The sequence below is a fragment of the Epinephelus fuscoguttatus genome, linkage group LG17, assembly GCF_011397635.1.
Source record: "Epinephelus fuscoguttatus linkage group LG17, E.fuscoguttatus.final_Chr_v1".
Classification (NCBI taxonomy): Eukaryota; Metazoa; Chordata; class Actinopteri; order Perciformes; family Serranidae; genus Epinephelus; species Epinephelus fuscoguttatus.
Genome location: NC_064768.1, coordinates 14,043,664 through 14,060,003, shown reverse-complemented (window position 1 = coordinate 14,060,003; position 16,340 = coordinate 14,043,664). Strand labels below are relative to the sequence as shown.

At 38.3% G+C, this 16,340-nt stretch overlaps 1 protein-coding gene across 3 annotated transcripts; it reads left to right on the top strand.

The window, feature by feature from the left end:
* Positions 1-7,805: 7,805 nt before the first annotated feature.
* On the top strand, positions 7,806-16,205 carry LOC125905033 (G1/S-specific cyclin-E2-like). 3 transcript variants are annotated; one of them, XM_049602796.1, is made up of 12 exons: positions 7,806-7,865; positions 9,383-9,406; positions 9,509-9,566; positions 9,678-9,728; positions 10,136-10,272; positions 10,988-11,123; positions 11,569-11,715; positions 11,989-12,084; positions 12,191-12,325; positions 12,647-12,758; positions 13,109-13,266; positions 15,570-16,205. In XM_049602796.1, the coding sequence occupies exons 2-12, from the start codon at positions 9,393-9,395 to the stop codon at positions 15,645-15,647; spliced, it is 1,122 nt and encodes a 373-aa protein (XP_049458753.1). In that variant the 5' UTR covers positions 7,806-7,865; positions 9,383-9,392; the 3' UTR covers positions 15,648-16,205. The 3 variants fall into 3 exon arrangements, with proteins under 3 accessions (XP_049458753.1, XP_049458751.1, XP_049458752.1); XM_049602794.1 differs by lacking the exon at positions 7,806-7,865 and adding an exon at positions 8,345-8,512; XM_049602795.1 differs by lacking the exon at positions 7,806-7,865 and adding an exon at positions 9,240-9,294.
* Positions 16,206-16,340: the final 135 nt, after the last annotated feature.

The window sequence follows — 16,340 nt, the reverse complement described above, 5'->3', positions numbered from 1 at the left end:
ACTTCCTCTGTTCCTCTGCATATTTGATTGACAGAACTTCCCATTTAACACAGTGCATCAGGAAGTGAAGGCTGTGGCTTTGTTACTGATCCTGTTATATCAGGAGTCAATCCACATGCACGATGCCGAAACATGCGACATCAGAAGCGTATTGTACTAACAATTTACTTTGTTCTGTCGTTGATATAGACTTTACATTTAGAGTTGTATGTGATGTATGCTGTGAAGCAAATGGCATTAAATTGCTGCTGTAATGTTGAGATTAGAGAGCAGAATTTATAAATATAACCCTCTACTGCATAGCATTGCCCTCAGGCAACAAACCACATTTTCAGACCTCACACTGGCCCTTTAAAAGAAAACAAAATGTTTTTTTCAAATAATGTTACCAGACACATCTCTGGCCAATGAAATGATGAGTTGAAGGTGGTGTGCCATTTATTTGGGGGCGGGAAACCCCCTTTCAGGAAGCAGCACCACATGGGACAGATCGCCACTAGTAGGTGAGATAAATATCACTATTTTACATGTTTACATTGAAATAACTGTATATAAAAAATACTTGCATGTGCATGAACATGTAAATAAGTATATTTGATTGTTTGAGTACTTATTTTGTTTTTATTTATACAGTAAAACTGTTTATTTTATTCATCGCCTCAAGGCAACACTGTGCAGTTAGCCCAATTTTTTTCAGGCAATATAATGCATTAGCATATGTGTGTAGAGATGTGTTTGTATGCATTTAAATGATCATAGTCAATGTTTTTTACTTTACAATCTACTGATACTTACAGGACATGGACATAAGAACATTTTACAGCAGAAAGCAGCAGGAATGTGCAGTTAGGGACATTCCCTCAGAGTGTGAGGACAGTGAGCTGTCTGACAGTGACAGTGAGTGGATCAGGAAGAATGGATCCCTGAGTCAGGTTTGAGGGACACTTAGGGGCTCAAGGGTCAGTTAGGGGTCAGTTGGTAAAGTAATTGTGTGTGTGTGTGTGTGTGTGTGTGTGTGTGTGTGTGCGTGTGCCTGCGTGTGTGCATGCAAGTGTTCCCGTTGCATTTACTTCTTTCTAATATGTGCTTCCTTTTTCTTCTTTTCAGGAGAAAACCAGCCTCAAGACAGCGAGTCTGAGACAGAGGAAGAGCAAGGAGATAAAGATGAAGAGGAGGGTGAAGTGTCTCACCTCCCAAGATGGAAAAAAGTCCACAACGCCAGCATCAATGCCTACCCAGAATGACAGGGCCAGCTGCCAACAGCTGATGTTGACATCAAATTTTGTGATTGATGTATTATCAGGGACCCCAAAGCTCCCCCAAAATAGGGTGAAATATTTTTTTCCCAAAAAATTAAAAAGTCATGCAGTAGAGGGATAACTATATTAAAATTACCACAGGACTTATATTGCAGTTACACACATGTTTTTGTAAGGTATGAATTATTTTAGATAAATTGTTTGAATCTAATGTTGCTAAATGTTATACAGCATGTTTCTGCTGTTGTCTTTTTATGTATGGAAAAATTTTATAATCAGCATAATACCTGATGGCACGTCAACAGTCATGTAATCATATTAATGGGATATAAGGAAAAGAAATAGTTTGACAGAGCTTCAAAAGGCCTTGCTTAAAACTACATTTAACCAGAGGAGGGCGACATTATTCAATTCTATTGTGGGGGGTGATGAGGCCCCTTTTTTGAGAGACAGTGTGTACTTTTTCTGTCTTTATATTTTAAAGCCTGATTCTAGAATTTTAGAAAGAAAGAAAAAAGAAAGAAAGAAAGAAAGAAAGGATTCATCATCTAAAATGTTATTAACAGCAGTGTTTGTTTGTTTGTTTATTTGGATCTCTTTTAGCCCACTTGGGCTATTCTTCCAAGAGTCCATAGCATAAAAACATTACAAAATAAACACAATACAGTATAACTGAAACACAATACAATATAGAACAGACACAAAACAAAAAACATACATACAACACATGGATGGTATTATACACACACAACAAAGCCTATACAGATAATATTACATAGAAGCTATACCCTCAATCACAGTCATAAAATTACAATAACTCTTTAAAAAATACCCCTAATGTTTTGTTTAAAATATTTTTCTGGTAAATTCCTAATGAGATCAGGTAAACCATTCCATAACTTCACAGCACGAAAAACAAAACATCCTTTTACCAGTTACAAACCTAGTCCTGAGTAAAACATAATCACTTGTGCTAGCTGCTCTTGTGCTGACTAAATGTCTGTCTTTCACCTGCTGGAACCTGCTTATCAACAGTCTTGGCTTCTTTTTAACATGTAAGTTATGAAATAAATGAAGAACATTTCTAGCTATTATGTCCCTGATATATGACCACTCTATTTTGTATCGCTCTTCAATAGGAGTATCATTTGGACATCTAAGAATAATTCTTGCAGCCTTATTTTGTGCAGCTTGTAGTCTACTTATTTCTCCCACTCCAGCATTACCCCAAACCGCAGCACAATAATTCACCTGACTCACAATTAAAGCGGGGTCACTTGTCTTAATATTTTTGTGGATAAATATTTGGCTATTCTACCTACCATAACAGCAGTCTGAACCAGCTTCTTACATAGATTAGATATATGTGGTGTCCAAGATAGATGACTATCAAGTTGAACACCTAACAGTCTAGTCTCATCTATTTGTTCGATCATTGTACCATTTGTCATGAGCTGTAAACAGGGCAGTGTTTGCTTCTTCCTCACAGAACCTATAAGCATTACTTTTGTTTTCTTTATATTCAGTACGAGTTTGTTCATATCAACCCAATCTTTAATCGTCTCTATGTATGTCTGCACATGAATACCCCGGTACATACACAGTAGTATCATCCGCAAAAATTGCCATTTTTGATCAGACTAGAGCATATGAAATATCATTTGTATACAGCAGATAAAGGAGAGGCCCAAGACAACTGCCTTGAGGCACGCCACACTGTATATTCAGAGGAAAAGAATAAGATCCGTTTATAAAAAATGATTGTGTTCTCTCAAATAAATAAGCATGAATCCAGTCAAGAGCGGTTTGTTGGAACCCATAATGAAGGAGCTTTTTCAATAATATACTATCATCTACCAAATCAAATGCTGCACTAAAATCCAAAAATAGTACACCAACATATTTTCCCAAATCAATTTGTTCTAGCCATTGATCAGTCATCTCAATGAGAGCAGTCGCCATGGAATGGTCTTTAAGGTATGCATGTTGATTGGCAGAGAATAAATCATTAGTTTCCATATATGACCAAATCTGAGCACTGATTATGCTTTCCAGTATTTTACTCAGTGCAGGTAAAAGACTAATGGGCCGACTGTTCTCAGGTGAGAGAGATTCTTTACTATTCTTTGGAATTGGACATAGCTTAGCTTCCTTCCATCCTCTAGGGAAGTGACCAGTGTCAATTGACCAATTATACAAATACCTCAAGGGGGCAGCAATCTGAGGTGCAGCATACCTCAATAACCTGCTGTCCATTAAATCATAACCTGCAGCTTTCCCATCAGGAAGTGACTCTAGCAATTTCATAACCTCCTCAGTTGTTACAGAGGATAGGGAAAAAGAGCACATTTTATTTAACATGATATTGTTATCAAACAGATCATTGAGAGTTTCTTTAGAACTGGAAGAATCAATCATTTTTCTTAGTCTGTTAATTTTGTTTTCAAAATAAGCAGCATAATGATTGGCAATATCAACAGGCTTTGTGATCACTCTTCCATTCTCCTCAACAAATGATGGATACTGTGCAACATTTGTTCCCAACAATCCTCTGACTGTATTCCATGTTTTTTTTTTTAGAGTCATTTCCACACCCCATGAACGCTTTTTTATAAAAAGAGGCCTTCTTACTGCAATTTAATTTCAATGTATAGTTGCGTAATTTTCTATAGATCTGCTGGTCAGATTCTAAATTTGATTTTAAAAATGTAGCTTTTTCCTCATTTCTTTCCATAAATGCTTTGTTAAGTTCATCATCTATCCATGGAGCAGAACAAGCCTTAACAGTCCGTTTCCTAACTGGAGCATGCCGGTTCATCACTTCAGTTAAGAGTTCAGTTAAATATTCAGTGGCATGATCTAAATTATCCTCTAAATATATTAATTCCCAGGGACATGCAGCTAAATCCCTCTTAAATTCCTCACAATTAAATCTTTTAAAACCTCTTTACTATTATTCTAGGTGGTCTCCTTGGAATCTTAGATATTTTAGTTATGGATACAATATTGTGGTCTGACCAGCTAACAGGAAACACACACGCACTTGAACACTGTTGTGGTACACTAGTAAAAATCAGATCAATGCATGTCTCAGTACGTATGCCAGTCCTTATGGAACATCTTGTTGCATTCCTAACCATCTGTTTCATATTGCACCCCTCTGTAAATCTCAATAATTTAGTTTTGTTGCTATTCTTGTTATCACACCAATTTATATTCAGATCTCCCACAAAAAAACACTTCCTTATTGTCATTAGTTGCATTATCTAGACTAGTACATAAGTCATCTAAATAGTTCACATTTGAGCAAGGGGGTCGATATGCACATCCAATTATTAGAGGTTTTTGATAAGGTAGATGTATCTGTACCCATACAGCCTCAAGGTGATTCATTGTTAGATCATCTCTCTTTTTAAAAGGCAGATGATTTTGAATATACATTGCCACACCTCCGCCATTCCGATTCATATCCTTTCTTATAAAATTATACCCATCCACATGGACTTGCCCATCAGTGATAGAACTGTCTAGATGTGACTCAGTAATAGCTAGAACATGAATATCATTGATTTTCAACATGTTACAAATCTCATTCATTTTATTTGGTAAACTACAAACATTTATGTGCGCAATATGTAATCCCTTCTTAGATAGTTTTAAATTCACAGAACCAATTTGAATCATTGAATTTGCCATAGTTTAAAGACCTGCATCAGATATCCATTCACATCAGAATAACCAGGGAGTTGTTTTGGAGTCACTATACAGTTGATTATTTATGTACAATTTGTCTGTCACTAAAGTGACACGATCATTTCGAAGTCTGTGTTCTTTCATTATGGGATAGAGTACCTTCCTCCTGTTGATGACTTCATGGGGAAATTGGTCATTTACTCCAAACGTTGTGCCTTTAAGTTGTTTTCCTTAACTTTTCACAAGCTCCTTATGTTTAAAATGTTCAAAATTGGCAACAATGGCTCTTGGTCTGTCTTTCAATACTTTACCCATTCTGTGGACTCGGGAGAAGGTGACATCATTTACCACTTCACTTGGCAGTTTCAGCTGTTCAGTCATGAAGGTCTTCACAACAGTTTCACAATCAACACTGTCCTCCTCAGCAATTCCTGAGAAAACCAAATTGTTCCTCATAGAACGACACTGTTGATCAAGCAGGGTTTCTGACAGGCGCTTGTTCTCCTTTTCAAGCACGTTCACCCTACTCTCCATATCCTGCACAGATTTCTTGAGGTTCCTATTGTCACTCAGCAGTTCATCAATTTGCCACTGACTGTATTCAAGGCTAGCTTTAAGTTGATTCAAGTCTTTCATCATGACCTCCAACACATTCAGTTTAGCAAGTCTATCATTAATTGATTTCAGGAGCCCGATCTCAACCTCCATGACCCCATCAGCTTCATCGTCATCACTTACTTCTTCTTCAGAGCGTGGTCTTTTAGGAGTTGATTTGGTGGCATCAACTGCAACAGCTTGCCACTTTTTCTTAGCCTTCTTCTTCTTCTCTCCATTAAGATTACTTGGTGAGCTTGCTTGTGGCATTTCCATCTGAGCAAGTTGATATTTCTCCTCAATAAATTGCTCAAGGGGTTCAATTGTTTCAGTTGAATCCAGCCTGTCACAGCAAGGAGTATTCACAGGTCATGCTCAGGACTAGGCCTGACTAGGCCTCACCACACACCATCAGCCCAGGCTTCATGCAATCGATCAAAAATCTCCAAGTGCAAAACTGATCCACGGCAATTGGTCTTCTGAGCGCACTGTACAACTTTTAAAAAATGGTTTGACTTGATATTAACTAAAAAATCCTTAAAATATTCACCAAAATACAAAACAATCCAGAGAGCTCACACAGAGTGCTCACAGTCAATTGTATGTGTGGTCTGTTGACCTTGCAGTGTGGAGAAGGCTTTGGGAGAATTCAGACTTTTATCTTGAGAAATATGTTTTTGAAAACATAATTAGACAATACAAAATATAGTGCATCCAAATAGTAAAAAATAAATAAATAAATAAATAAATAATAATAATAAATATCAGACCTTGTCAGTAGTGTTAGTTAAACTTGGACTCATGACCTCAGTATTAAGACATTATTTTCTTTATAATTGTAGATTAGATTGATTATTTGCAATCATTGATAATGAACTCATAAATATTATTCAACCATGGCCATTTATTCATTCATGGCGAGGCGTTTTTTTTATCGCGCACTACAAACCTGACCACTTATAAGTCAAAGCTAAAACATTCCTTTTTTATACTGCCTACTCCACCCTGTAATGACTGCAAACTTTTTTTTTTAATTTTAAACTAAAATCTAACTCATTTTAAATAATCTTTTTTTATCTTTGTGTCTCTTGTCTGCACATTTGCTATTTTCAATGGCATTTTTTTTAAATTGTAAATTGTTTAGTAATTTAAAAGCAATTTAATTTTATTTATTTTATTTTGATCCCCCTTATGTTAATCACTGATTGATGCTGTTTTTGAAGTATGAATAAGTCAATAAGTAATTTATTCCACTGAAATATCATTGATGTATTATAGAAAAGTGATTTATCTTTTTTATAAATGACAAAAGGAACATTTGCCTCATTTTCGCTGTGGTATCATGATACTACTCAGAACCGTGATATTTTCATTGGTATTGTACAGTGGGTCCCAATATTGGTACCCTGACAACACTAATCTGGAGGGGGTTCATCTGCAAAAACTAATGAAAAACTAAACAACAATATTCGGTATTCGGTACTCAGTATTCGGCCAAGCGTTTAATATTATTTGGCTTCGGCTTCGGCCACATATTTTCATTTTGGTGCATCTCTAATATGAACGAGACATTCCAAGAACAGACTGAAAAAAATTTAAAAAAACATTGGTTCAGGTTTTCAGGCTTTCTGTTGATGAATTTGCACTTGTGTATGTGAAAATTTGCTAAAAATAAAAACACATTTATAAAAAAGAATGCATCACTATCTTTGTGATTAAAATTATGAAAACCAAAAATAACATTCTTATAGTAAAGGTGAAAATCAGAAAAGACAGAATCAGCAATAAACTTGTGGAAGTCCCTCCAGAATTTATAAGTGAATTCACATGACCAAAATAAGTGAGTGCATGTTTCAGGATGCTTTTGGCAGAAAGAACAATTAACATCTATATCATTCTTAAATTTTGATAAATATTGTTTTACAGGGTAGAATTTGTGTATCAATTTAAATGAGATCTCTTTGACTTTGTTTGTTAAAAAAAAATCTTTGGTAACGTCCAAACTTCTTTTCCACTCAATATCAGTCACGAAATTGACCCAGTAAAGTGTTGCTGGTGGGACCGAAACTAGGCCATCCTGAAACATGGGGTTCAGAAGCTTACCAGATGAAGAGAGGAGAACCGCTCTGTTGTGACCTCTCTACCTGACAGCTCTATGGCTCTGATAGCCGCCTGCTTTGTTTACATCCTGCCCCAAGAGCACGCGCTCACTTAACTCGGTCTCCTATTGGCTGTGCGGTCCTATAGTTCCGCCTACCACGAAGAGGCCGGAAACTACAACTGACAGGAACGAAGTGAAAAGGACGACACGCCGTTATTGTAAGATTTATGTTAAATTCAGGCATTATTCATACAATAAACACGTAATAATACTTAAACCAAACATCCGATAATAGAAAAGAGCATTCGGCTACAAAATAAACGACGGTTTCCCTCTTTACTTGCTAGTTTAGTTTAAGAACAACTCGCAGCGATAACACGGTTGAAACTTAAGCAAAGAGAAAACAAATATGAAAACACACCCTGTTATTATGACACATTAAGACCTTTCAAGGGATTTTATGCTCTCATGTTTTCCCCTATTTCAGATATTCAATATCTGTTACGTGGGCAAGACAGTTTTCTTGACTCTAGATATTAATACTGCGAAGATAGATAACCAATCTTTGACAATGTTCGTTTATATCAAGAGACATATAACGTTATTTGTGAATCTTTTAAATCACTACTAAGATAGGTTTTAAGTTTGTTATGAGTGTTATATTATTAAGGTAATACAGAGCTGGGGAACAAAGGACCTTGGGAACATAGGGATGACCCCAGCTAACCGTTAACCCCTTTAACCTCCGCTTAAACGTTTGAGGGTTGGCAGTATTTATGCACATGCGCAGTGTGCTGAAAAGGCTCATTACTTGGCGCCAGCGCCAAATGCAAACAAGTTTAATTTGGGCTCGGAACCGAGGAGGGTAAGCTGCAAACATCAGTACTCCTGTACACTTAGCTCGGCTCTTTACCTCGATAGTTGTACCTGTACATTTCCAAGTCATTCACGTGCATGTGTGTGATCTTATGCTCCAATTAAAGCTGCAGTTTGTTTACTATTGTGCTGATATGTTTGTAAACTCGGTCGACTAATGCTTGTCGTCCAAGTGGTTGTGTTCAGCAAGTTGGCTCAATAAAGGGTTGTTTGACAGTAGAGACTGTGTTTCAGAAACTTGTTGGTGTGGAAGCAGAATTTGCATCTTTTAAGATTAAACTAAAGCTGTCGAGTCCTTTGCAGTCTGTTCCTGGTTGAGTCGCGTGTTAAGTTAGATGATTATGCATGTGAATCATGACTAAACTAACTTCATAGCACAGAGAACATAAAAGAAGCCATGATGGCGTGCATTTTTTGTTCATGTGTTGAATTCAAATCATTTTATCAGTTGCACAAAGTGTCCTCCATCGGCCTTTGTATTGCTACATTAAGGCAGCAGCTGTAGGCTTTTGGGGGGCTTTCACTGCATGTCTCTTTGTGCTTTTCATTTTGTCTCATGCAGCTGCAGGATTTGGGCCAGAAACGTTCCTAGAGGGGAAATAAAGGGTGTTGCAGCAGCGTTTTGTTTCGCGGGTGGGGGCTGCAGACGTAGTCATTTTACGCGCTCATTAATAATGTTGGCGCGTATGATGATGAGGACTGATTCCTGAAACAGTGTATTTATGTCTTTGCATCAGGCTTGATTTTTAATGGAAGTATGTTTTGTGCAAGGTAGCTGCAGCTGGTTGTTTACGTCTCCATCTGACAGCTAACTTCCTGGTTTGTTTTTTGCGACTAAATTGTTCCTTTGTTTTTGCAGACAGACAGCCATGCCTAGACGAAGGTAAGGACCTCTTTTTGATGCTTTATGGATTATTATTGATTAGCTGTGGGTCTGCTGTCAAATCTTCATCTCCATATTGAGTTGAGTTTGATGTCTTTGCAGTGGTCGCCTGCAGAAAAGATCTGAAAATGCTCAAGGGCAGAGAGGCAAAGTAACTAAAGTAAGAGCCATAACAAACCACTCATTTAAGAGGATATATTAGAGCCTTATTTAGTGGTCACGCATTTCCTTGATAGTCTGACATACAATTCATAAAAACGTCTCTTTTCAGCAAAGCAACAGAAAAAAGATTCAGCCCCTGTCAAAGCTGCAGTGTGAAAAGGTACGTCTTTGTTTTATATTATTATTATTATTATTATTATTATACTATTTTACTGGTTTTGTAGAGGCATAACTGAGTGCTTTCAAGGACACAGAATAGATGAATAAGTAAGCCTGTGTATTGTTTTCTTTAAGCAAAGGAGGAGCAAAAAGTACCATCAGAAATTAAAAGGACAAAACAGCAAAAAAGATAATATCATAAAGAGCGAAAGCCCCATGTACTCTCAAAAAACCTCAACTCAGGTCATCACATTGACCAGTTTTACCAGTTATGAGGTCATGGGAAAATAAAAAAAAACCCCCAAAATGTATGTCTCTGTCTTGGAGCCGGAATTGGCACAACAGAAATATCCTGTGAGGTTCATAGCTTTTTGTTTATAACACGTTATTCATTCATTTCTATTTCAGAACCAGCAGGTACTTGTAGGTGTCGCCAAGCCTTGTGTTGTCATGGAGACTGTTGAGAAGGGAGCTGGTATCGACTGTGGTGCCGTTCTCACGTCCACAGATTCCTTGGTTCAGCCATCACCTCTGCCTCATCTTGGGTGATTATCATTTATAAGTCAGCCATGGTTCATGACTGTGTGGTGTGGTGCTGCTCAGTTGGGAGGGAGTGGCATTCATGCGTAGAGTGTCAAATACTTGGCTTTCCATAGAAAGATGTTGTAGCATGTTTCTGGTGTTGCCCTTACTTAAAATGATTATTTTACAGACAATACAAGCAGCTCTGTTGTCATCTTTCCTCATAAAATAAAGCCTTTGGACAGTTTCTTTTTCTCCACCCTGACTCCCTCTTGTTGCAAGTTTCCAGCAGCATAGATACATGAGTCATTATTTTGCAATACGCAACTGTCAGAAAAACATGCCAGCATCAGTAAAAGGAGCCGATAAGCTCAGAATCATAAGATGTCAATGGATTTGACAGTTTAGAAACTGTTCTCATTTCCTATCCGTACTGTCCACTCTGCAAATTGTCAAATGTTGAAAATGCCTAGCATAGTATCCCAAGAGCACAAGGTGATGTTATCAGATGTCTTGTTTTGTCTGACCAACAGTCCAAAACCTAAAGATATTCAGTTTACTGTAATGTAAGCCCAAGATAAACAACTAAATTCTCATATTTAAGAAACTGGAACAGTGAAATGTTTGTAATTTTTACAAAATGACAAACTATTAATTACAAAAAATAATTGCTGATTATAATAATTGCTTAATTTCCATATGATTTGAGCTGCAGCTCTGTTTGTCTGCATGTTACAGATGGGGATCCCCTGAAGATGTGTGGGTGAAGATGGTTTGCAGGGAGAAGAATTACAGACACAGCAAGAGCTTCATGCAGAAACACCCGTCAATACAGCCCAGAATGAGATCAGTCCTCCTTGACTGGTTAATTGAGGTGTGTTCAACTGCATCTTAGAGTCATGGAGTAAATGGGTCTCAAGTTAAACACGTTCTTGCTTTTAAGTTAAATATTTGTCTTTCAGATTTCTGGATGTTGTTGATGAATTTACAACTTTGTGTGTAATATTGCAGCAGTTTAAAATGCCTTTATTTCTAGAGCACAAACTTCTTGTGTTTATTTGAATTGAATGGTGGCAATGTTGTAAATGCATAAGAAGAAAATGACCAAACTCCAGGTTATGTTGTGGATACCACAACCTAATGATCCTGCAGTCAGCATGCTAATGGCACACTCCCTCAAAAATTCAGCATCTGTGGCGTTGTGCGATCCAACATTTTTAAAGTGGCCTTTAATTGTGGCCATCCCAAGTCTTAGGGTCTTCGGTGTGGATCCCTTATCAACAAAAGATTTACCAACAATTTGTCTTTGGTTTCACCAGGTGAGTGAGGCCTATACTCTTCATCGGCAGACGTTCTACCTGGCACAGGACTACTTTGACCGGTTCATGTTGACCCAGAACAACATTGAAAAGAGCATGCTGCAGCTCATTGGAATAACCTGTCTTTTTATAGCAGCAAAGATGGAGGTAAGGAACAACACTGAAGACATCTGGTTTCATTTTCCCAAGTCATTCAAATTAAACTGCGCACTGACAACCCAAACTCAACTTGCACTCAACCACAACAAGACATTTCACACATCACCTGTTTGGTGCATAACACCTGGCAGCCAGTGGAGAAACCTTTTATATGTTGGGCTAAGGCTCAGGCTCATTGATGGCAGCAGTGCACACAGACATATTTCTAATGGACATGACTGGTTGGTTTATGAGTTATGGTGCTATGTCCTTTCCTTGCAGGAAGCCTGTCCTCCTAAGCTCTCACAGATGGCCTACGTGACTGCAGGAACCTACTATGAAGACGAGATCCTTCAAATGGAGTTAATTATTTTGAAGGTAATACTGTTACAAGAATGACCAAGTTTTAACTCCTTATTTTTTATTTATGATTCACAAGAAGGCTTTAATTATTGCATAACTCTACTTTATATACGTTAAACAGGCTTTGCATTGGAACCTTTGTCCTGAAACGGCTGTGTCTTGGCTGAAGCTTTACTTCCAGATGGTATCAATGAATACCAACTCTGACCTGCTGGAGCCACAGTTTCCACAGGAGGTTTACCTACAGATGACACGTGTAAGTGTTTGGACTGGATTCACATTTTTGTAACTTAAGTGCTGACACAGAACTGTTAAAAACCTTCTAACAAAGTCGCTACAAAAAAATTAACATTTTATGGAAGGCCTCTCTGTCAGGGGTAACCCATCAAAACTGTCACTCATCTATCTACGCCTACTCTTATATCAAAGTAGACAAACGTGTCAGTATTAATGTTAATAATGCGATCTCCCAACCTATGACAGGAATTAAAGCTTATATGTTACTTGATTTCTTTAGCTTAATTTGGGCTTATGACTAATGTTAAATGTTTCTCCTCTGTGTTTTTGACTCTTGTAGCTTTTAGACCTTTGTGTCCTCAACATAAACTCTCTTGACTTTGAGTATCGAGTGTTGGCTGCCTCAGTCCTGAGCCATTTTATTCGACAGGAAACTGTCGAAAAAGTTTCAGGTAAGATTTGTGATTATTACTTTTACAGAAACGTAGCTTTAAATGGAAACATGTTGTGTCAAACACAGAATTTTGAGCATGATAACTGGATAATAACTGGACCAGAAAGAGCTGAGGGTTTGTGTGTATTAATCAAAAAACTGATTCTTGAACTGTAAGAAGTGTTTAAAATACTTTGCCACATCTCAGCAATGTGTTGTTTTCCACCCATAGATGGCCCAAATGCAGCTGTAGAAAATTATAAAACTACATAATCATATTGGCTGAGCTGTGATATATAACAAAAACTGGTCTGAAACACAGTGTGGCTGACAGCGAGATTAAGTGCATTTTGTTTTTTTCGTGCTTAGGTTTGTCAAAAGACAATATCCAGCTGTGTGTTAACTGGATGGCGCCCTTTGTGGAGTCGGTAAACTGGTTTGGCAAAGCGACGCTGAGGGATTTTTCCAGAATAAACAAGGAAGACAGACACAATGTCCAGACCCACACAGACTACATGACCATGCTGGTTAGTATATTTTTTTCACCTACTTGTAGGCCAAAAGTTATCAAAATGTGTAAGTGCACCCCTCCCAAACAAACAACTGTGTGTGACTGGCTTTTAGGAAAGGGTAAGGTGATATGGCTGATTTTGAAGTGTAGCATTTTCTGAAATCATCTTCCTTTTAATTGTACCCAAGCTTTAACTGTACTGTTTGGAATTATTATGGCATGGTTTAAATGAACATTGTTATTAGGGCTGGAGATTGAATCGATATTGTGATATGAAACTATATAGATTTTGGATACTATAAGTGTCGTCTTTCCTGGTTTTAAAGGCTGCATTACACTAAAGTGATGTAATTTTCTGAACTTGCCAGACTATTCTAGCTGGTCTATTATTTACCTTTATCCATTTAGTCATTATATCCACATTGCTGATTATTATTTATGAAAAATCTCACTGTAAATATTTTAGAAGAGCACCAATAGTCAACCTTAAAATATGGTCACACAATTATTACAGAAAAGATGAGATATTGATTAAGAATATCTTTATCTGATTTTCTCCATATTACCCAGCCATAGTTAACTGCTGTAATAAATCCAAATGAAATATTTAGTGATGACTACTTAGGAATGTAAGAAAATATGGATACATTTCAGTATTGCAACATTTTGGGATAGTGTATTGATCACTTGTTATGTATTTGGTTGACATGTAAAGATTTGTGGCCATGGTTAATTTTATGTTTTTCTGACTGTGAGACAGTAATGTTGTAATCCACCTTTGGTCATTTGACTCCAAAATGACATTGCAAGTGTTAAAGCTATAGTTGGTAATGTTGGAGAGCTAGCAAGATTTGAAAGTGGCACCTCCTCTAAGCTCCACCCCCTCTTTCCCCTCCTGTCAGTGCTCCTTCCAAAGCCACAGCCCCACAAGAACTTGAACGCACATCCTGCAGTAGGAGTCAGCAGGGCAGAGGAGAGCCGAGTAAAATAACAAATCCCCCCGAAGCAAACAAATAATTATCTGTCCAACAGAAAGACAGCAACCTCTGCATCACTTTTCAGGCCCTTCAGCTCCCTCAGTTGTCTCCACCGTTCAAAAGCTGCACCGATGTTGACGTCTGGTTTGTCCTCTCGCTTTATCCAAAGCCTTTTTCGTCCCAGCCTTTTCTGCCTCCGACTTTCTTTTCTCAGCCTGTTTAGCGGGGCGAGCCGTTACAAGTAAAGCCTGATTTATGGTCCTCCATTAAATCAACAACGTACCTACGTCGTAGGGTACATGGCTATGCAGGAGGCTCGGCGTAGCCCCCGGCGTAGCCAGACGTGCACCTCCCAAAAAATGTAACTACACGTCGAGGCGACGCAGACCCAGCGCAGACCGAGAGGGCTGTGATTGGTTTGCTTGGCAACGCATTTCCAGTTCCGTATTTCCCGATTGCGCCATCCCCGCCATCTTTAAACATCTTCTGTTGCGATGTAGATGTTGCAGTATTAACATACTTTCTTCGACATCCAACAACTCCAACTCCAGCAAGATTCTCTCTCTCTGTCACCATTGTTCACTGTGACCAGAAAAGCTGGAAGCTAAACAAAGAATCAACTAGAGACGACAATAACCATTCTGGAAAGGAACGCAGCCCCCTACCGCTCTGGCGGTGAATTGCACCGTGACAAAATGGAGTGACGGAGAAGTTCGAAGGGTTCACGACGGCGTCACGGCAACGACATAGGTACGCCGCAGGACCATAAATCAGGCTTAACTCTGGAAGTGGTACTTTTGGCTGCATTTTCTCTGCCATTGTTCAGCAAACTCCTGCTAACTCGGTATTTCTGCTGAGGAGTGTACTGAATATTTCCGGCAACGGTGACAGGTGATGAGTGCACGCAGGGAGGAGGGAGGGAGGGAGGGACAGAGGGGCTCGGGCAGGACGAGACATGAAGGCATCTGATTGGTTCTTTCCATTCGCACTGAATGGCAGGGATTGGTCAGAGTTTTTACAGGTCTGCAGCTGCCACAGAGGTTGGATTTTTTTCATTCCTTTTTCTGAACACAATATGTATTGACTACTCTCAGGATAGAAGGACCATTTCACCCAGTATAACAAGAAGTGTTTCTGAACAGGATTACCAACTATAGCTTTAACATGAAGAACACGGGCCTATGAAACAGGAAGTCATAAAGAGCACACTGCAAGCTCCTAAAATTAGATATAAAAAAGCAGTATTGCACTATAATGAAACATAATCCCTGCATTGTGATATGTATCGCACTGCCAATAAGCAGCCCTACTACTGTATCATTGGTCTCTGACTTTATTCCAGGAGTACGCCAGTCTGAAGGAGGCGAGCAGCCACCTCCCTACTCCTCCAAACAGCACAGAAAAAACCTGCACACACTGAACTACATGAGGAAGACTCTTAAGTGAGTGTGAGCGAAGAGGACACAGGGTTAATGTGCCACTAAGACTGTTTACAGTTGACAGCTCCTAACCAGTGGTGAAAAAAAATACTGTTAACTGGAATACTGAGTCTATATGGGAGTTAATTTCATCTCATTTCTCGTGCTGATGTGAAATTTGTTACTGAAAACATTATCCAGGACATTGTCATGCCTGCATTTTAAAGACTCTTAGATTGTGGCCAAAGCTTTTGCATGATTTTAGTTTCTAGCAATTGGGTGCTTAAATCCAGACAAGAAAAAAATGTAAAAGAAAGTGCCAGGTGTCATTTCTCAGAAATGAGCTTCTGATACTGTGATGTGCAATTGTTTACTTTTGTAGCATATTAAATATGTTCATAGCCAACAAATGAAATATTTGAAACACTGCTTCAGGGCCAGTTGAAATGTTAAATTGTTTTTTAAATGGATGATGTTGAGAACCAGCTGAGTTTACTGCCACTACTCCACCTAACAGCTAATCTGTAAACTCTAACTAGCTAACTTAGAAACACTTGTACAGTACGAGTTTGCACTTTTCAATGAACCTGATGAATGCCATGTGTTAGAGCACTGGCTGTATGAAGGCCATACTCCTCAGTTCGAGTGTTTCTCAGTTATCTTTACCATGTTGTTGTAATAAGCCATTGTTTGTC